General features: G+C 36.9%; 1 protein-coding gene across 1 annotated transcript in view; it reads right to left on the bottom strand.

The window, feature by feature from the left end:
* Positions 1-22,069, bottom strand: part of PALLD (palladin, cytoskeletal associated protein) — a gene marked incomplete at its 5' end in the record, with an annotated part of 206,384 nt that overhangs the window by 114,271 nt on the left and 70,044 nt on the right. Inside the window, 8 exons of the mRNA XM_082316413.1 lie at positions 1,181-1,520; positions 2,313-2,432; positions 11,011-11,034; positions 11,352-11,493; positions 14,168-14,242; positions 16,134-16,239; positions 16,812-16,878; positions 19,200-19,378. Coding sequence (XP_082172539.1) covers positions 1,181-1,520; positions 2,313-2,432; positions 11,011-11,034; positions 11,352-11,493; positions 14,168-14,242; positions 16,134-16,239; positions 16,812-16,878; positions 19,200-19,378 — 1,053 coding nt within the window. The remainder of the gene's footprint in view (positions 1-1,180; positions 1,521-2,312; positions 2,433-11,010; positions 11,035-11,351; positions 11,494-14,167; positions 14,243-16,133; positions 16,240-16,811; positions 16,879-19,199; positions 19,379-22,069) is intronic.

The raw sequence follows: 22,069 nt of genomic DNA, 5'->3' as shown, positions 1-22,069 counted from the left end.
TTGCAACAGATGTGCTGGGTACAGGACCGCCTAGCTCACTCCACGCCACGTATCATCTGCAAGCTGCCGTCCTCAGCAACCTCCCTCCCATACATGCAATTGCCACCATATATACTATTCTTCCACCACTCTGTCTTTCTACTTCTCCCACTCCTCCTTCTCTTTACAATTGTCAGAGACTGCTTAGAATGACAAAGAGCAACAGAAATGAAAAAGTGGTGAGTGCAGAAAGGGAACCCTGTTGGCTTGCTGCCTCAAGCATGTATTTTTGTGTGTTTAAAATCAGTACATGATTACTAAAAGAACAGCATTTTTATATTTTGCAAGTTATCTTGTGAAAACATGTAATTAAGAAAATGACCTTGCTAAGCTTGAAGACCATGTCATGCTTAGTCTTAAACATATTTTTATAATTAATAATCCCTTCTGATTATTGATGCAAATGAAATAAAATAGGATTTTAGTTACTTTGGCACACTCTTTCTTGATTCTTGAGGGAGATGGAAACGAGGAGTCTGTGCAATGCTAAAATCAAGCTATAATTTAACAGCCAGCATAAGATCACTCTTGCGTAAGTACAGTATCATCACTAATGTAAGGTAAAAATGTTACTACAACTTTTTTGACTTATTTCTCTCTCCCCTCCTTGAGCTTTTCGTTTTCAGATTTTCAGTTACAAAAGAGCTACTGTAATCTGACAGCAGAATGAGTTACATGTTATATATAAACAAAATGTAAGAAATACTACAAACATCACACACCTGAATATCCCCTGACTACATAAAACCAAGAACATTCAGACTAAAGACAGCTAACCAGTGTTGAAAAAGGAAGAGCGTGCAAGAATCTCAGGCCCCTATGACATTTAGGTACAGTGACTAAGAAAAAAAAGCACAGAGCAACAGCCACTACCACTTATTTCTTTTTTGTGACTTTATCTTAAATCTTTCTATAGAATTTTGTATATGTAATGCACTTTGATGTATCACTACGAGAAAGAAGACAGTTCTTTCTTGTATTCAGCTCTTTGGGACGTAAATCACAGCAGTAAGAGAACTGTTCAAGGGACAAGCACAGCCATTATCCATTATTTGTCTAACACTAAATTGCTTCGGGCAAAAAATTGCTTTCAACAAATATCACGTTTTAGGAAACAAAGAAAGAAACAAAAAATACTCACAGCTTTGGTTTGGCAAGCACAGGTGGTGGCTCCTTTGTGGGTGAAAACAAGACAGCTGGAGGTGGAATGGTTTTATCACCATTTGACTTGTTAATCATTCCATTAACTCCATGAATGGGATGGATGCCATTTGTTTTTTCCTCAGATGAATTGAGCTGTAGTTGAAGGGCTGTCACACCAGATCTCAACTCAGTGTTGTTTGCTTGGTGGGTCTCTGTATGTTTCTTAGGAAGAAGCTCAGGAGAGCTGATTTCAGCTGGAGGAAGTGGTGGGAAATGATTGAAATCATCACTGTTGGAGTCTCTTGTCAGTGATTCATGACTAGAGCTTTCTGAGTTGGCTGAAAGAAATCAAAAAGAATGTCTCTCTGACAAGTCATAGACAAAGTACATGGTACATACATGCTGTACTTTCAGCTTGTTAAAGCTGAGATCTCTTTGGTTCTGTGCAGATATTTTTCTAGACCTCCTGTTGATAATTCATGCTGAATTAGATACATGACTGGCTATTCATTTTCTGACTCTGCCCCATCCAAAAGGCACAATAAGGAACCTTATGAATCCCTCTAAATCTATTCCAGGAATCCAGCCACTGAGACTGGCAAATACTATGGGAGACAACATCTGAAACAGCATTTCCTCTTCCCGGAGTCTCAGCATCATTTAAGAACAAATGATTTTAAAATATTGAAGGATGTATGTATACATGGCATGTTTGCAATGACAGCTGGGTTAGTGCACTCCACCACAATATGTATGTAACCATATTACAAAACCAAACATACCATGTTACAGTTTTTTATTTTAGAAAATGCATATGCCACCTTTGGTAGCATAATTTCATCTGCTTTCATTTTGCCTCTGCTGCCATCTAGTCCCAGAACCCTAATGCTTAAGAATCTGCCAGGCTTGTGGCAGACACTTTAAAAAAGTATTTTACATTAACAAAAATATTAAACTAGGGAATGAGCCAATAAAAACATTCAGTTTGTTTTATATGAATGCTCTGAGGTTGACAAGACCCCTGTCTTACAGCAGCCCTTTTCTGCAAGGGAAGCAGACTGATAACTTCACAGGTAAATTAATTATCTAAGATCTATGATTAAAACTTTCTCTTTCCCTTCATCACATACCTGAGCAGACAGTTAGCTGTGCACTGCTTGTTACTGAACCATGTTCATTTGTTGCTGTGCATGTGAAAAGTCCTGAGTCTTCAGGAAAAGTTTCTGCAATTACAAGGGTACATATCTCTTCTGGAAGTAAACAGAAAAATAAACTGCATCATAAACTATTCAAAGTAATGTAATGTTTTTGCATTGTATGTTAGAAGGACACCACAAAGTACTCCTTATACAAAAAAATGCTGGGAGAACTGCCGAAGAGCTTCCAACATAAATGGCTTTAATGAAAATCACTTTGTATCTAAAACAAGTAAATTTACCACGCTAAGTTTTCAAAAGGTGCCTGTCTTGAACTGTAATTTTGCAGTCACAAGTCTGTGCAGTCATTTTACACACTCAATATCTTCATTTTTATGCAGGATAGTACTAATTCATACAAATCAATGTATTGGTTTCCATACACAATTAATATTTGCAAGCTCTCTTTGGGGTCTCTAAATAACACCACCAATATGAATGTCACATCATTCCTTCTTTCCCTGAAATTTTCTGTATTTAATACAACATTTCAGATCAAATCCCATTCCTAGTAAAACCAGAAAGTATTTTGTCGTCACTTCCAATTAACTTTTCTGTATAAACTGACCAGAATTAAAAACTCTGGATGCATAAATATTCCCGTTATGTAGAATTTGGGAAGATAATTTCTGTCTCTGTCTGCACAGCAGTGAGAATGGATAAATTGAAAATATAGGACAAAACAGCATCCCCAGAAACTCTTCAGAATGCTGTGACACATATTCTGCAGCTGTTTGATCGGTTCATTCTACTTTGATATGCCATAGTATATGATTTGATTATATCAGCACCTCAGTCAGAAAACTTGCATGAAGGTTGGACTGTTCATATTTCAGGTTGGGTCTCACAGTAATGTTTTCTAAATCAATTCCTCCATTTATAATGGACACATTTAATTATCTAGGCATATTTTTTTCCAGATTCTTCAAAGAAGTCACTTTATTTTATCTCTACTTGCAATGGTATTCTAATCTTTCTAAAAAAATGCACAGTATAGCTAATCTAAATAATCCTAGTATTTACACAACATACCTAGATAATTTTAGACCTGGACAATGTTACGTTGTAGGTTTCCTTAAGTAATTAGGAGTTTCTTTTGCTTATGCCCATTTTGTAGTCTCAAAACAAAAGCAGGGAAGTTTTACAGAATTCAGTTTCATTTAAAAAAAAAAAAGGCATCTTGCATTTTGGACATTTACATGGAATCCCACATATTATCACAAAATCAATGGAATATAGCTAATGAAAACAAACTGAAAAGTGAGGAAGTATATTTCAGACTCCAGTAACTTTCACATGAAAATTATTCTGTAGAAGAGGTTCAGTAAGGTAAGCTTCACTTCTTTTAGTTCAAAGAAGGAAAACATTTTCTAATAGTTCTTTTTTTTTTTTTCATTCCTAATTTTCACTGTGGAATGGCAGACCACTGTCTCATTTAGACAATTAACAAAAAAGTTATGGAATTTTTCCAATTATAAATGACAATGTATCCAAAAACTTCCTGTACTGGAAATGGGCTAAAAATGAATGACTAACTAAAGACTTGGCACAGAGTTGTTTTTCAGACAGCAGAACATGCTTTTTCTTGGCAACATAAACCAGTGATTCTGTGTAGTTGCAAGCGGCATGTCTGGTAATACTGTAGCACGTTGGATCTTATCTGACCCAGATGAAGATTAATGACTCATGAAAGGCCTTATCAGGAAAGTAATGGGTAACACAAGCTAGTTTTTGAACTACTGAGATCAGGTTTTTTTTTAGAGTCTTGGTGTGTCGTAAGCAGTTGAAGCTATATTGTTAACCACACATGCGTACTCCTGGATTGACCTGACTCTGGGGATGCCATCTGATACATGCAGCATACTAGTTTCCTGTTCATTGAACAGCAGAATTCTGAAAGCTGGGTATTTCAGGACTGCAAAAGAAAATCACTCCCACCATGCTGAGAACTGCTGTTTGAATGAGGGCAAAGGTACTACAAAATATACCAACCAGCAGAATTCCTATTTTCCAAACAGCAGAGCTAATTAATGCATCATGTTCTTTCAGTTTTTGAAGTATGTAAAACCATCACATGAGAAGACCTGATCTTCACTCTTCAGCGACAAAAGAATTCTAATGGATTCCACCATGATGTGGTTTGTTTACTGAAGTGGTATATTTGAAAATTACACATGGTAAATTGCAGTAATCCTTGTAAAAGAAATTGAAAGCAAATTAGGGATGAAAATAATCAGAGTTTTAAACAGTCTTCTCAGCTGGATAAGCGAAGTACAACACATTTGTGATCAATCATGAGAAAACTGGCTAAAGCAAAAACATAAAAAACCCCTACGGACTAATCAAAAGGCAGCTCGGGCAAAAAGCATGTGCGAGCAACACATTGCCATTGTCTTTATTAATTTTGCTCCCCCCAAACCAAGAATCACTGATCTCCAGGTCCTTGCTAAAAGGCTTACTACTGTGGAAAGCATAGAAATAAAATACTAATTTGACAAAAGAAACATTCTTTAAAGATTTCCGTAACACACTCTGAATGCACAGTGCTCTGAGTATTTTTCTAGGTTTACATCCTGACTTATGTAATTATTTTTCTTTCTGTTACTGTGCTAAGTAGACTCTGATGATTTGAAGTAAATAATGTCTGTTCTACTTCCCGGCAATCATCAGCTGACAAATAATTTCATCACAAAAATGTGTTCCAGAAAGCAGCTCTGAAACGCTGTTCTCAGGGCCTTAAAACATATTTAACACTTGATTAAATGAATACAAAAACATTCTGTTCACTGAAACATGTAAAATGCTTAGGCATGCAAGTACTTGACTATTTTGTCAGTTACTTAGAAAGAAAGATTACATTTTACAGAGTAATCCTTGCCCTTTATGGTTCATGAGTCCATTAGGAAGAATAATCTCTGGTAAGACAGAAAACTGTTGCATTTTAACAAATTTCATCAGTGGCAATGTGTTTACTTCAGAATGTTTCTATGCATTACGTTAATGGTAGAGTAGTTGTTTTATCTGCACCTTCATCTCCAAATGTGATCATTAGCTTCCTCCACTGTAATGGACATACAGTCCTGGGAAATAAGTGTGGTCTTTTATTATTAGTTGTTCGTTATGATGCAATGAACAGAGCTATTTCTATAGATGTAGGTTCAAAGCCCTAAGTTTTCTGCTAGACAAAGACAGCAGGTAGTCACAGCAGTGGTTTCCTGGTAAAGACTCCAACAAAACACAAGCCTGTCATCTTGTAGACAACTTGTCTCTTATTCTCCCTCTTGTTCCCCTATCCATCAGATGTTTAACTACAGTTTAATGGCATAGCAATGTGTCCGTCAGGTAACTTCTCATTTAGGTATCTGTGCCTCTGTTATGTAAAGAGAAGAGGCAAGTGTGAAGATAGAGAAGAACTGAATATGCAGAGTAGCATAATAGATGGTAGTGTTGCAGACCTGTAGATGCCTTAACTTGCAATAATACAATGAAAAAAGTATTTAATTTACCTGTTTCTGATGATCACTATTGTATACACCTTTACCCAGTCAGGCAGCAGTTCTGGCTTATTTAATAGGCTTTATGCCACTCAAAAAATGAAGAGAGAAGTTTTTGAAAGATATACAGAACCAATTATGTTTGAAGATATCTGAAACAGCACTTACAAAATACTGAGAAGAAAACTGAACAACAGCAAATGTGATTGTGGGCAATATAATGCAGTTTTAGGGTACAGAACCTAGGTTACAGTATATGTAATCAATGCACAAGATGGCTGCTATCTAGCCAGCTCAGGTACAATAAATAGGAATACTGCTGTGGCAGCATGGACTTTAGTCCCTAAAGCATTGTTCAGGTTTGAGGATAAATTAAGCCCTTCATCAGGGTCATCAAGTTTATGCTAAAGCTTACACTAAGGCAGTTATGGTGCTATAGATGCCTAAGCCAGCTAGCTTGAAGTTAAGTCAGGTGTATACATCAAAGCTGAAATCAACATATTCAGCAACATAACTGTGATGATTAATGTACCCCAAAAGGCTTTAAATATTTACAACTGAAGAGGAATAGCAGCAATTTTTCTAAAACACGTAGTACAAAAAATCAGAGGTTTACTTTGAATTTGGAAGCATCAACAAGCAAGGACAGTTGTAGCAGTCAGACTTAAGATGGGATGACTGACAGGACCAGAATTCTGTAGGCACCTTGCGAGTGCAGAGTACAACAGAAAATGTAATTGACAAGCAATAGTGCATAGGTTGATCAGACCACCTTTAATGAAGGACAATTTTAGCTTATTTTCAGGTTTTCTCTTCATTTGACATCTTGAGCTATAGCTCATTGGAGATTGCTATCTTCAAGCCCTTCTTTGCTGCTCAGCAGTGAAAGAGAAAGCCAGACTTTTCATCATAATTCTTTTGTTTTCATTAAAAAATGCAAGGATCCAACATGCATGCTGACCTACTGAAGTTTCTGTGTTTTGAATTTCACCAGCTATCAGAAAGCTGATTTTTTTGGTGTGGGGAGGCAGTAAGGATTTCTGTAACATTTGCCATATATTTTCAGTTTCAAGCATTATGCGGAAATAGGGTGGGATTTCTTAAGGCATTATGTACTAGAGCTGAAGCTCTGGAACACAGCAGCCAAACCGGGAACAAGAAAGCACAATCCAAGAGAAGTGATGACTATCTCTTGAGATGTCTTTTGTGAACATACACAGTATTGTGCTTAAGAAAAAAAAGCATGTATATGTGGCAATTCCAGAAAAATTACTTCATATAGTTTTCTTCTTACATGCCATTAGACAATTGTTTTAATGTAATTCAATACAGTTTGTGGCTGCCTCCAGACAGCTGAGTAATGGTCAAAATATCAACAGCTGGCAAATGACTCCATGGGATTTTTCATTCTCAGGCAGCCTATTCTTTGAAGGATTCAATCAGTATAAAGTCAAAACGCCCAAGAAAGAAATACAGAGCAGGTAATTTGACAAACTGATGTTTGCTTTAAGTAATCTGACTAGCTATTAATTCACAAAGCAGTCTGGAGAGATTTGTGATGCAAACTGATTTCTGTCTAGACAGAAAAAGGAGTGCAAAACACATTAGGGTGGATAGAACGTACCCAAAAAAGTAGCCAGCCACCCCCTTGCTTATTAATTTCTTACCTGCATGAGTTCATGGAACAGTTTTGTTTTAAATCAGTAGTACTGACCTTGCAAAGGGTAACCAATGTTTTTGAGCACTACAAAGTGTTTATTGAGAGTTGGACTTTGGTTGGCAACCGGCAATTAAAGTCACACTACAACTTGTTACAATTTATGTAACATTCCATGGAAGCTGTACACTTGGAAAAATTTTTGAACGAATTTCTGAAAAAAACCAATGTCCATCTTTCAAAATTCTGAATACTTATCTAGCATAGGCATGTTGGTTTCCCTATCAGTCTTGCACACTTATTCACCACCTGCACTGAACAGCAGTTGCGAGTTTGCTTATGAACAATTTCCTCTGCAGGTATTGGTTTGTCTGGCAGCTTAGAGTATGAATTGCATCACAAAGCAGTGCTGTACCTATTATGTTCCTGGTACCCACCCAGCTTCCTATTGTAGAAATTTTAAGATCGTTCATGACATCCTAAAAACCAGTGTTACTTATTACCAGTATTACTACTAATACACAAAATACTGCTCATCAATTATGCCAAAGGGAAATATTTACATTTTGCCCAAATTTTATTTGCATTCCCTTTGCATGCACAGAGTCAATTCCTACACAAATAAGCCAATAAGTGTACTGTCATTAATTTTCCTGGAGAGTAAGACACTCACATTATTTAATAAGGCTAAGTAGGAACCGATAGATGCACAAATCTTACAGGGATAGCGCTTAGCTCAATGAATCCAGGGAGAACAAAATACCAAACTGAAAGTCTTTCATAGATTTTGGGTAGCAGGGAAGTGCTTATAAATATATATTACAAAAGAATTACAAGCATGGAAAAAAAAAAAAAAAAAAGACAGATTGCTGTCAGGCATTCACTACTGTTCTGTCTATTAAACCACAACAATACAGATACCAAAATAGTATTTTGAGATGCCTTCCTACTCTTGCCTTGGCACCTACCTTGAGAGTGGTATGAGATACCTTGATATTAAATAACTTTTCTGTACCTGTGAAAACTCAAGAAAAGCACTTTTCACGTAAGGATTCATTCCTTAATATGCTTTAGAAGGCTTCATTCTCCCCGGGGTCTGCAAGCTAACCAGACATGGGAAGGAGAGCATTCAGCACCATCAACATGATGGTGCAGGTATGTGAGAGGGCTGGCAAAGTGATGATCTTTTTGGACTCAGAATCCTACCTTCTATTTCCCATTTCAGATAGTAGTTATGAAAGGAAATTGTTAGCTTTGTGAACTATCATGAATATCCATCAGATAGGCTATACGAACCCTGCAACTAATAATACTGAAAATTACTTAGTTGTCCATAAAAAAAAAAAATCTTCTAGCAAGAGGCATAATAGACGATTTCCGTTGTAGTCAACTATTCATGCAATGGAATTTGAACGTTTTGTCTCAAGCAAACAAGTGCTTCTCCTTTCTACTAGATAACACTGCATTCCTACTCTAAAATATTTTGTTAATCTAGCATTATACACATTATGCTGCCTAAAGAGGGTGAAGGCGTAAAAAAAGATTACCAAAAATAAGCAAACATTATTGATGATTATGAGTTTTGACAGAACAGTTTCAAATTAGATATTAAAAAGAAAAACCCTAACATATGCTAGTAAATTTAGACTTCATAGAAACTTTTGTGTAAACTTTCAGTCATTACAGATACTTTCTATCATGTTAAAGGAGAGAGTGCGTGCAGTTCAAGTGATTCTGTAGAAAAGAAGCTCCTAGTAACAGTGAGCTAGATATACTAGGTACTATTCTCAGCCTTGGTAGATTAAATCTATAAAAGATGTTACTACTTGGACAGCAAATAAGTTTCTCTGGGAAGGGGAAAAAAGTCAACCCATTGATCCGATTTTTTTTTTTTTTTAAATATCAAGAAAACAACTAAGTTGGGAGACTTATTTGGTAATATATATATATTACAGGAGTATGTTCCAAGAAAGATACAGAATTGAACATATTTCAACACAAATCTATTCTCCTTTATTTCTTTTCATATCCAAAAGCTTGATATGATATTGAAACTCTCCTCAAACTGTTTTGTACTCTAACTTAAAATTTTTAAACCTTAAAGTTTGGGTTATGATTATAAACTACCAATAGCCCATTGTTAGCACTTGGACATATTTTAATTCCTCATTAGAGGTCAATCTGGTTTTCCAGCACTCTTCTTTCCTTCACATGGCTCACATTTCAAACCTCCATAAATCAAATCAGTCAGTCACATGTATTTTGGGCATCAGCTGTTACTAGAGGTGATGATGATGCTGCACACCACAATTAATAATGTTAACTGTCAGGATAAAGCACGCATGTGTGTGTGTGCGCACACACGTGTGTGTATATATGTATATGTATGATGGTCATGAAGTAAAATAGGTAGATAACAATTTTGTGAAGCCGTAAAATTAGTGAATAACTGACAGAAAAGCAGAAGCTTTTTCCCTCTTCACCACCTCTCCTTTCCATGAAAGCTAAGAGAAAGCTGCATTTCTCCTAGCATTAACCCTTCACTGCTTTTTCGTAGTCCATATCCTCATAGCCACACTGCTACTTTACAAACATCACTCAGCTGCTAAGTCTGTTCTCCCTGCAGTCAAAGACTGCCAATGCAACCACTCGAAGTTTAAAACATCCCCCCATTGCTAAGGTCCTTCAGTTCAGAGACACTCTTTGGGAGTACCCAGGTCTTAGATAGAAAACTTTCCTCTTTTATCTTTCTACTCCATAATTAAAACCCTCTCCAAATTCAAGCATATTCAAGCACAACCAGCCACCCTCTTAAAGCAAGGCTCAGAGTGTATCACTGTCTTCTCTTCTACATGTTGTTTGACCTAGAAACATTAAAGAAAAGAACAAACATTCTCAGTCTTTTAGCATCCACTTACTATTCAAGAAACTACCATACCATGTAATGATGCATAATGGGAAAATGAAGCAGCCAGAGAAAACCTGTAGTTGAAAGAACACTTTTTGCTTGCTGAAATCAAGGACTTCTATCTTGCGAATAGGCTAGAGAAATTCAATGTGCCCTTGTTTTTGAGGACCAGCTTTTACTTGCATTTAAGACACTTCACATCTGCCAAGCTAGATTGGCAAAACTAGCATTTAGTGGTTGGGTGTTATGAAACTCTTATGAGTACAATTTGGGTAACGGAATTTTGTGGGATTTGTTCTTTTTCCTCAGTAGCATGCAAATTACTCATTTTCTGAGAATGAAGTTTGCTTCAATGTTTAAGCTGTGGGATTCTCCTTGCTGAATTTACTGTTTAACTATTAAAGGAATTGATGTAAAGGACAGTGTAGAATATGGAAGGTGTGATAAAGAAACATTGTCTTTAAGGGAGTTTCATATTACCAATGCTCAGCAGAAACACTTTTCTATTTATGGCGTCAGTACAAACTCAAAGAGTTAGTGAATCAAGAGATTATTTTTTCATATGATTCTTACCAGGTTCAGTTGCAGATCGTGGCTCTGCATATCACAACATAAGGAAGGGAAACAAACAAGAAAAATGGTATTAGAGATTACATTAATAAACAACAGTATACTGAATGAACATATTATACTGAAATACTGTAGACAAGTACGGAATCTGTGCAGACACATTACAAAATAAGGAAGACTTAAATTGTCTGTTGGTAGCAGTACTTCAATTATTACTTCTAGCCATTATAATTACTGAAATGTGAGTAAGAGAGGACTCTATCCAAAACTCAATCCTGACAGACTCATTTCATGATCTTTCCCCACCCTCTATCAAAAGTAGCCACTTCAGATTATTGCCTTACTTTTTTGGAGAATTCTGAAGTCTGGAGAATCTTGAATTTCAATGCCCTGTCGAAACCACTTAACATGAATGGGAGGGGGTCCTCTGACCCTGCATTCCAATACCACAACTTGTCCCTCAGATGCTGTGGAGTTTTGTAGCTCCTGAAATATAACAATCACAATGCAAATGAACCTGAAGTATTTTACATTCTTAAAAATAGTCTTTTCTTTCCTTCCCAAATTTATCTTATTGTGTCATTACATTTTTGCAATAGACATTTTCTCTGAGCTGTATTTTCACTCTGATTAAATTTAATATATCAGCTACATAGTTAAAAATGACTAAATAGGTTATTTTCGAATACATTCTTAATATGACCAAAGATGGAAAAGGTGTAGAAGTATTTAATTCCTCAGACCATCACAAGCAAATAGTTGCAATCTGACCTTTCATTTTTCATCCTTCTTCCACAAGGTGAAAATTCTGCAACTAACTACACATTGATTGACTCGGTCTTGAGAGAGTAGCTGCGTTGCTTTCAGGTCAACCTCTAGAATGTGGAGTTGCTTTTCCTCTGAGCCATTTATAAGCAAACAAGCAAAATTAGATGACACAAATATGATTAGGATATATTAGCTTATGTATGGATACCTTCTGAGACAGTATTATGGCTGTAATAAATTCTTATATACATCTGAAAAATTTCAGGAAGCGTCTAAATCTTTGATGAAGAACTACAGTGAGAGAGGAGAAACACAGTATTTTAAGTAACAGAACTGACAGGAGACAGCCACTATTTTGCCTTTGTTATCCATCTTAAGATTATAAATCAATGAGTCTTTCTTACTGTACTGGCTGTCCCATTCCCTTTCCAGTTTATTAATGAAGTTTTAGGCCTTGATGCAGCAAAGCACTTGAAATTAGGTCTAAGCTCAGTTATCCCTAGCTACTCGTCATAGATCTCTAGTTAATCAAATACATAAGAATTTTGTTACATGGAAACCTAAAAATCTTTAGGTTGTTCCCTGAAGTTTGTATAAAAAGAAATTTACGTCAGGAAACTGGATTAAGTATACTTTTTGTTGTTCATATCTGGTTCATTTCTTCTGTAATTAAAGTTGGTTTAGGTTGGTATGTCCCAACTGGCTTAAGCCAGTTAATACTGGAGTTCAAGAACAAGAGATATGAGGACTGGGAAAGAACAGTAGAGTTCTGATTGCTTTGGTAGTTTCTGAATGAGGGCTGGATTTCTCCTATTTCCCACTCTTACTAGGAAGTTGCCTGCCTCCCTACCTTGCAGTAATCACGTTCTCTAACCCCTTGCACCTCCACTATTCACTCTCCTGTAATACCTGCAGTGTCAGTGCAGAATTGTGAGGGACAGAATCAGACCTTTCCTGACATGAGAGAGGGATATGATGGAGCCAAGCTCCAAGTTGTGGAGAACAGGGCTTACTCTACTTATCTCTAGGTAAAACTACTTGCTGTTCCATAGTAGCTTTTCACCAACTGTTTTTCTGAAGTAAAAACCAGAAATACCTTCTTTGCTTCATTTTGACTTCAATAAATGGTGATTAAATAACAGTTACTGCTATGGAAATGATGGCTTGAGGTACAATGAAAAACATATTGTTGATTAAAGTTGTATTTTAGAGATTAGGGAAACATGCTGTCCTTTTTGCTGTTACCTAATTCCCAGTTCTAAAGTTTGATTTGGGATGAATGTGAAGATAAATATTGACTTAAATAATTACTTAAGAAATACCGAATAAAAGTTTCCCTACTAGAAAGCCCAGGTATCAGAAATAGTGTGGCCGGCAGGACTAGGGAAGTGATTGTCCCCCTGTACTCGGCACTGGTGAGGCCACACCTCAAATGCTGTGTTCACTTTTGGGCCCCTCACTACAAGAAGGACATTGAGGTGCTGGAGCATGTCCAAAGAAGGGCAAGGAAGCTGGTGAAGGGTCTAGAGCACAAGTCTTGTGAGGAGCGGCTGAGGGAACTGGCATTGTTTAGCCTGGAGAAGAGGAGGCTGAGGGGAGACCTTATCAGTCTCTACAACTACCCGAAAGGTCAGTCTCTCCTCCCTAGTAACAAGCAATAGGACAAGAGGAAATGGCCTCAAGTTGCACCAGGGGAGGTTTAGATTGGATATTAGGAAAAATTTCTTCACTGAAGGGGCAGTCAGGCACTGGCACAGGCTGCCCAGGGAAGTGGTTGAGTCCCCATCCCTGGAGGTATTTCAAAGACAGGTAGATGTGGTGCTTAGGGACATGGTTTAGTGGTGGACTTGGCAGTGATAGGTTTACAGATGGACTCGATGATCTTAAAGGTCTTTTCCAACCTCAATGATTCTAAGATTCTATGCCTTACATTTTACAAGACATCCTAATGAAGAATATCTATCTGAACTGTTTTTTTAACTAACATACCTGCATGGATTTTTTTCTAAAACAAAGTAAAAAAGCCTGTGTTATTTGTTCTTGCCAGTAAATACATTATTGTCAATGAGAGTTTATCATGACCGTGATGTGTAATTGGTGCCTACCTTGTTTTATTTTACAAAGATTTCTCAATGAAGGACAGTCATGGGCATAAGACAAACATATACAGAATATTCACGTATTTCCACTAGTGGTTTCAACAGGGTAGCATAAGAACTTCATTGTTGCAGTGGAAAAGTATTTTCTTAGGAAGTCATTAATACTGAAAAGGGTAATGAAAACTGTAAAAGTTCTAATATGATCAAACATTCCTGCATTAGTATATATCATTTTGATATTTCCTTCTGGACTATAGGAGTATGATATAAAAATCATGATGGATAAAACATACCTTTGTAAAAATGGGTGCAGAATAGCTAGGCTTGGGTCCATCCAGACGGTGCAGGTATGAAGTAGGGCTTTGAACCTGCAAAGTAATGCAACAATGTTATAAAATGGAAAGAATAATGGTTTCAATAATATGGCCTGCATATATCTATGCAATAATTCAGACTCTCAAATGCACAGTCTTATTATGGTGTTCTCATTCTAGCACGCTTCTTGAGTGACATCACTATTTCACATCTGTTATATTTCTGAAATCAAAATGCAAGCTTTAAAGGCTTCTATACTTCCCATGAGAATTTTGTATCCAACTGTCTTTGCCTTGAAGTATTTTGAGAGTTTGACTCCTGTTAATATCATTCAAGTAAGTCCTTTGCACTGAAGCATTTTTGCCTCTCCTCTTATTACATCCCTTGACTGATGTAGCAATAAATAAATCCAGGTACCTAAAAGCTAATCAAGGTTAGCCAAAGGAAGGGAAAAGAATTTACCATGTACAGTCTAACAGAGATTTTTATTTTATTTGTATTTTATGATTTACATGCAAACTCTAAGTCATCCACTGTAGCATTAAAACTTAGTATAAACTAATGACCATTGATTTTCTACATTTAACATCTAGATAATAAAATTTAATTTTTCCTAAAAGACCCAGAGAAATGACAGCAATATTTAATTTAATAACAAAATTTAAAAATTTTGCTGAAAAATATTGTAGGAATTCATTTGTATGACATTCTTTTGGAATTGGAACAACTCACTATTAAGTGATATACTCTGTAATTTTCATCATCACCAGATCTGTCAGCTGCTCACATGCTGTGTTGATACACACTATGTAAGAATCCATATGTATATTTACTTTTATGCCCCATTCACTAGATACATACTTAATTTTTTTAAATTGTCATTCTTAATAAAATAACATAAGTTTGTAGTTCAATAACTGTGCTGTTCAATATCTTCATCAATGACATAGAGAGCGGGATCAAGTGCACCCTCAGCAAGTTTGCAGATGACACCAAGCTGAGTGGTCCAGTTGACACGCCTGAGGGACGGGATGCCATCCAGAGGGATCTGGGCAAGCTCGAGAAGTGGGCCCACGTGAACCTCCTGAGGTTCAACGAGGCCAAATGCAAGGTCCTGCACCTGGGCCAGGGCAACCCCCAGTATCAATACAGGCTGGGGGATGAAAGGATTGAGAGCAGCCCTGCCAAGAAGGACTTGGGGGTACTGATAGGTGAAAAGCTGGACATGACCCAGCAATGTGCTCTCACAGCCCAGAAAGCCAACCCTATCCTGGGCCGCATCAAAAGCAGCGTGGCCAGCAGGTCGAGGGAGGTGATTCTGCCCCTCTACTCTGCTCTGGTGAGACCCCACCTGGAGCACTGCCTCCAGCTCTGGGGTCCTCAGCACAGGAAGGACATGGACCTGTTGGAAAGGGTCCAGAGGAGGGCCACAAAAATGATCAGAGGGATGGAACAGAGCTGGGGTTGTTCAGCCTGGACAAGAGAAGGCTGCAGGGAGACCTTATTGCAGCCTTTCAGTACTTAAAGGGGGCTTATAACAAAGGTGGGGACAGACTGTTTAGCAGGGCCTGTAGTGATAGGACAAGGGGTAATGGTTTTAAACTAAACGAGGGTAGATTCAGACTAGATATAAGGAAGAAATTTTTCACAGTGAGGGTGGTGAAACACAGGAATGGGTTGCCCAGAGAGGTGGTAGATGCCCCATGCCTGGAAACATTCAGGGACAGGCTGGATGGGGCTCTGAGCAACCTGATCTAGTTGAAGATGTCCCTGCTCACTGCAGGGGGTTTGGACTAGACGACCTTTAAAGGTCCCTTCCATCCCAAAGCATTCTATGATTCTACGATAATAATATAATTCCTCAAAATGACAGAGTTTTTCAGAAGTTACAGATTTTGAAATCAGATTTTAAAATGTAATTTAAAAATTGGTGTCTAAAAATACCTGCTGACTGGGCACAGAGATAGGCTGAATTACAGCTGTGGTGACTCCAGACTTTGGTGTAGAAGACCCTATTGTCAAGGAAACGGAGGTGGTTTTCTTTTGGGCCCTTAAAAAAAAAAAAAACAAAAACAAAACAGCAAGCACTTTATAAGATCTGAAATCAGAATATGTTAGTTTGTAACCCATAAGCCACCTTGTATTTTCTACATCTTTAAATATGTCATTATCAGCTGAAACGATCAACATTGGAGGAAGCTTGAGCAGAACACAATCTTTGGCTAATTTACGCTTTCACACCCAATAAAAAGTACTGATTTAAGATACAAACTAAAATGTATTTTGTGTCTTTAATTGTAGGCCTCTGCATGTTTTTTTGGAGGCACAGGGCTGGGTGATTACAAATGAAGACTTGGTTAACTTAAAGTTACTCCTGAATATGGAAAGTTGATATCAAAAAAAGAGCTGTCAGGGTAGGGCTAGGTTTCTCTGACAGAAAAAGCACATTAATACAATCTACAGTTATAATACTACACATTTATATCACATGAGAGAAGGAGAAAAGACAAGACATACACAAATATACCCCAGATACTTATCCAGATCTAAAACTACCAAAGATTTTCCAGTGCCCCTTATTAAGAACATTTGCACATCATTGGTTCTACTTTGCACACTTACTGTGGCATAGCTCCAGATTTTGATTTGAAAATTAAACTTTCACTCTCTGAATCTGTGGAACTGGCACCTGGAAAAGAAAGTATTTTCAATAACCTCATATCCGTTTACTGCTTTATTTAATGTTTAAATTCCAAAGAAAAAACTATGCTACTTTTGCGTTTCACTTCAAGAGTTGAGAATTCTCTGTAATAAACTACTGCAGTTTTTCTTATCTGATAAAGATTGTAACTATGTACTTTAGACAGTTCCAGAAATCATAACGATGCCAATTTAATTGCAAACTGTTTTCCTTAGGCTCTTAGCTGTCTTCCTTCATATTGAAGCAAATATAGCCAAAATAGAAAAAAAATTGCTGACTACTACTACTGTACTGGAAATGTATAATTTTATTTATTTGAATGTTAAAGCTTAAAGCTTAAGCAAACAGATGGCTTATACACAGATAACAAATCTTCAACCTTAAGTAGGAGCAACTCGGTATAGCAAGACATTTTCAGACTAAACTTGCTGCTCACGATCTCCATAGTTCAGACTATTTATATTACCCTATACATAACATTTATGTACTGGTATTTCTTCCCAGTGGAAACCTTGATATAATGTATGTGCTTGGCAATACCCTGAACTCACTTAAAGAAAAATACGAAAGCATTTACTCCCTTTGTCTTATTTTTTCCTAACAACTGGTACTTCACACAACATTTATTCTAGACATTTATGCAGTACATATTATTCCTCAAAGGATTTGTGCGCACATATGGATAGCTGTATTTGTAATACAAATCATAAGCAATTCATAATCAATATGCATAGTATAGCACAGACTGATTCCAATGAAACAAAGCTTGGACTGAGGCACCTGAGTACCCTATCTATTTACAAAGTTTAGACTACAAAAATTAAAGCAACAAGTAGCACAGAAAAGGTAAGAAGAGAGAAGCAATGTCAAGTCAGCAAAGTGGGTCTACATAGAAGTATTTCTCATGAGCAAAGGATAACCGGGTCTTGTGTGGCTGGGCCTGCTGCACAGAAGAAAGTATGAGGCATCAGTGTCATCAAGATTATTAATGTAGAAGTCAATGCTTGTGTGACAATCTGGTTTCCTTAAAGATCATAAGGGAGGAGCCTAACAACTTCTACAATTCTCTCTCTTTCAAAGTTACATGTTGTAAAACTTCAAGAGAGCACTTCCACATAGTAAGACTTTCCCAGATCTCAAAAAAGAAATTGTTTTATTCACTGTATCTCTCTGCCTAGCTGTTTCTTTTTTAGTGTTGCTGCTGTTGTTATAACTTCACACAGTATTATATATTTGCACTATCCCTGAGTATTTCTGAAATCATGCTTACTTCTGTACAGAAAAGTCTTACTGGAATCCGTAAGATTCAGAAAAGTCTTGGGGATTTTGCTATTATATCCCAGTGTGGAATAACAAAGTTCTGAGAATAAAAAACATAATGAAGGAAACCCTATAAATACACATCTGTCATAATTTAGCTAATTTATAGTGAAAAGTTTATTGCTTTGTTAATCAAAAGCTATTTAATCATTTTGGTATGGTATTATTCAGATTTGTTATGAGTATTTGTTATATGAATTTGTTTCATGCTTTCAATTAACCATTTAAATTAATTTTAATGAGTTACAAAACTGGTAAAAGAATACATATTACCAAGATGTTTGAAAGATGAATGTATTAAAATAAAAATCAGTATTCAATTAATATAATCATGCCTAAAATACAGTCCTCCACTAAAAAAATAATTTAATAATTTTACTCACGGTCAAGTCATTAAGTTTCCTCAGAGAATATAATACTTGAATTATGACTAATTTTTAAGTCAAGAAATATTTTGACAATTACTAGCAACTGATTCCAGACAAAACCAGAATGACTGACTTTTAACCTGACTTAAAGTCAGTGTACCAAATATGAAGAATTATAATACATTTACACATGACTGAAGAAGACTCATTCGGGGCAGCCACATTCATTTGCACTGGGAGGAAGTTCAGAACTGAGGCAGGAATTACTGCTATCATGAAAATCATTACTGGTATCAACAGTCAGATCTTTGATTTACAGAGGGTACTACTGAAAAGTTAACCATATGCCAAAAGCTCTGCTTGTTCCTCCTTTTGCATTCTTTATCTTACTTGTACCCTAAAAAAATAGCAATATCTACCCACTGATTCTTGGGACATTCCTTGAAATACCTGAATTAACATGATGTGATGTTCAAAGTGTGTTGCATTAAGGGGAAGCAGAGGAACACCATAAAAATACCACCAAAGCAAATGTAATCTTAACATACAGAACCCAAAGTAAACTTCAGCTTAGTTATCTTTTCCTGTAGGCATCAAGTATCTTATTATTTCACCTCTTACCTTCAATGAATATTTCAGCTGATGTACTGTCTGAACCAATGGAATTTGAAGCCAGACAAGTATAGCGTCCAGTATCGTCTTCAAAGGCTTCTGCTATAATTAGTGAATGAAGTCCTCCACTTCCAGAACGGATCTGAATGTCAGGGGAATTCTGGAGTTCTTTTCCTTCACAGAACCATCTGCAGCCCACACACATTTAGAAAGACAAAGAAAAAAAGAACATAAAAGATTGGTTCAGGCTCGTCGCACACAAGAAGACATTACACTCTGCTGCAAAAATCTAAATTGCTACTGAAATAAGCACATGGTGCTTTGAAGTGTTTAATGGCATTCGCAAAGAAGTAACTTGCTGGAATAAACTTTCTTGAAAAGGTAGTGAGACATTTCTGAATGCTAAGAAAATTGTACACTTTTACAATTTAATACTATTCCCTGTCCTGTTTTGGTGGAATTAACGCTTTCTGCATATCTTATGTACTGGCTTGCTGTGACCACAGTCTAATCCATTTCAGTTTAACTTGCTAATCCCTTCTTCCTAATATTCACCTATTTGCCACACGGGATGTTTGATTTTTGTCTATCATGCCCAGTCAACCTAATATAATCCTATGGCACAGGTTCCATATTGCTAAATTTTAAATAGGTTTACTCTTGCCTCAGATCAGGAACATAAACTGGTTTTGTAGCCCTGCCTTTTTGTGTATGTATATAATACATGTTCCACTACCAAAAAGGTATGCCCCCACAAAAGTGCTGGGGTTAGGTACTTGCTACTAGGTAAAAGCACAGCTTATTTTGTTTACATTGGGTCAATCAAGTGTTTTCCAGCGCAGGCTGTCTGAAGAGCTAGTCCGTGTTCTCCATCCGCATTGCTGCCATGAAGGTACCAGCTCCCATCTTTTCTCTGTTTGATTCCCTCATATCAGCTAGTCCTATTCTCATAGGCTACTCCCTGATTTACCCATATCTCTAGCAGCCCAGTAAGTATGAGAAGTGGATAATTCCTTTTTTACAGGGGCTGCTATGCATTTTTTCAAGGAGTGGTAGACTGGTCAGTCACTAAAGGAAGATCATTAGGGAGCAGCCTTCCTTCCGTTCTCAAATTTTCACTATGATGTCCTGAAAACAAATTTTGCCAAGTCTTTCTGAGCTTGTTATTCCCAACTCCAGTCCTACAAACTCACTCTGATCTTTACCACTCTTCCTTCCCTTCCTCTCACCCCATAATCCTAATCGGTGCTTTTCCATGTTCTCTCTCTGCCTTCCTTTCCCTCTTCTTCCTCTGCCAGCCCAAACTTCAAATCTTGCTGTGGTGAGGATAAAGACTAAATGAGTAATTCTGGAGAGCAAGCTTCAAAAGTAATCTTTCATTCTCTTCCCCCCATATACTTTTAGTTTCCTACTGTAGTAAGGATTTTTTTTTTTTTTAAATAAATAAATATAACCACAGAAATTCATGGCGAGTCAATTCAAATTAAAAGATAACGGTATTTTTAAAAAATATTTTTAAGGACTTAAAATCTGTCACCAAAAAAAAATGATATCTTTCCTTTAGTTTGTACATGTTTATGAGCAAATTTTTGCAGTTACATTCCAGTAATACTTCAGAATTAAACTTTTTTTTCCTCCCTATCAGATGACTTTCCCCTGCCCTCAAAAACCAAAAAGTAACCCCAAAGAGTTACAGAACCCCCCCCTACCTATTTAGGAAAAGCATGCAACACTACAGGATGGCAGATACCACACAATAACAATCAGTGAGGAGTCTTTAGAAATGAACTGCCTCACTTTTATTGTGCTTTTTTTTTTAATTAGTAAAGTACATGTAATTAACAGAAATAAAAGATATGTTACAAAACTTTCCTCTGAAAATATCAGATTGTAAAACTTGAAATTTCATGCTTGTTTCAGAATGCAGAGTTAAGAAACCTAACAGATTTACACATAAGACAATTCCCCTTAATAACACCCAGAACTGTGGGCAAGCCCTCTGTGTTTATGAACAATAGATGTTTTATTCCTGAAGGTGAAAAAATGTTGATAGTGGTATTAAAACCATATGTAATTGTCTTCTGTCATTAAAAGACTAACGAGTTCCTTTTCTATCTTCTGTTCTGCCCAGACAGTGCACACAGAAAGTATAATTTTTGGAAGGAACTAACAAACTTCCATTTGTTTACTCAGTAGACCCCTTTGGCCTACTTTTACAACTGTTGGGCTTGGAGACAAATCTGTTCTGTCAGCTCGACTGCCAAAATTAACATTTCTCTTCCCCCTCTTCCCCTCCTTTCCTCTCTTGTCACAAGTACTCCTTTCTCCCGGTGTGAGGACCTCTGCTACTATTTCTACTTATTAGACCTTCAGAGTCCTAACCTCTGTGCAGCCTTTCCTAAGTTACATTTTAAGCGATATGCACAAGAGAGAGGTTAATTCAATTTCTAGACAATCACAGACAAGAGCCTGTAATATGAGGCTCTACTTAACCATTAGTTCTATTTTTCTTTCCTTTCCAGAAACATCCTGCAAAGGAAAACCTCTCCTCCAAGCCTAATTATTTTCTCAGATAGATCCTCTTTTAGTTTCATGCAAATTGTATGGCTTTCCACTGTCCAAATTCCATGCTCACAAAATACTAAAGAAACTGTGATAAGCCTATGAATCTAAAATAAAAAAATCCATTTATATTTTTTTTGTCAGATGATGTTTAATAAGCAAACTGTTTTCTTAGGAGGACAAGTTCAACACTGTCCCTTGATTCATGCATAGACAGAGTCAGCCTGAAGTAGTGGGAGCTATTCCTCAACACTGGTTGGGACTGAGACTCATTGCATCACTTCAGTGACACACCACTGAAGACGAGTCCTGACCTG

The sequence above is a fragment of the Platalea leucorodia genome, assembly GCF_965183815.1.
Source record: "Platalea leucorodia genome assembly, chromosome: 6".
NCBI lineage: Eukaryota > Metazoa > Chordata > Aves > Pelecaniformes > Threskiornithidae > Platalea > Platalea leucorodia.
Note: the sequence above shows the minus strand (reverse complement) of the source record. Positions and strands in the feature narration are given on the sequence as shown.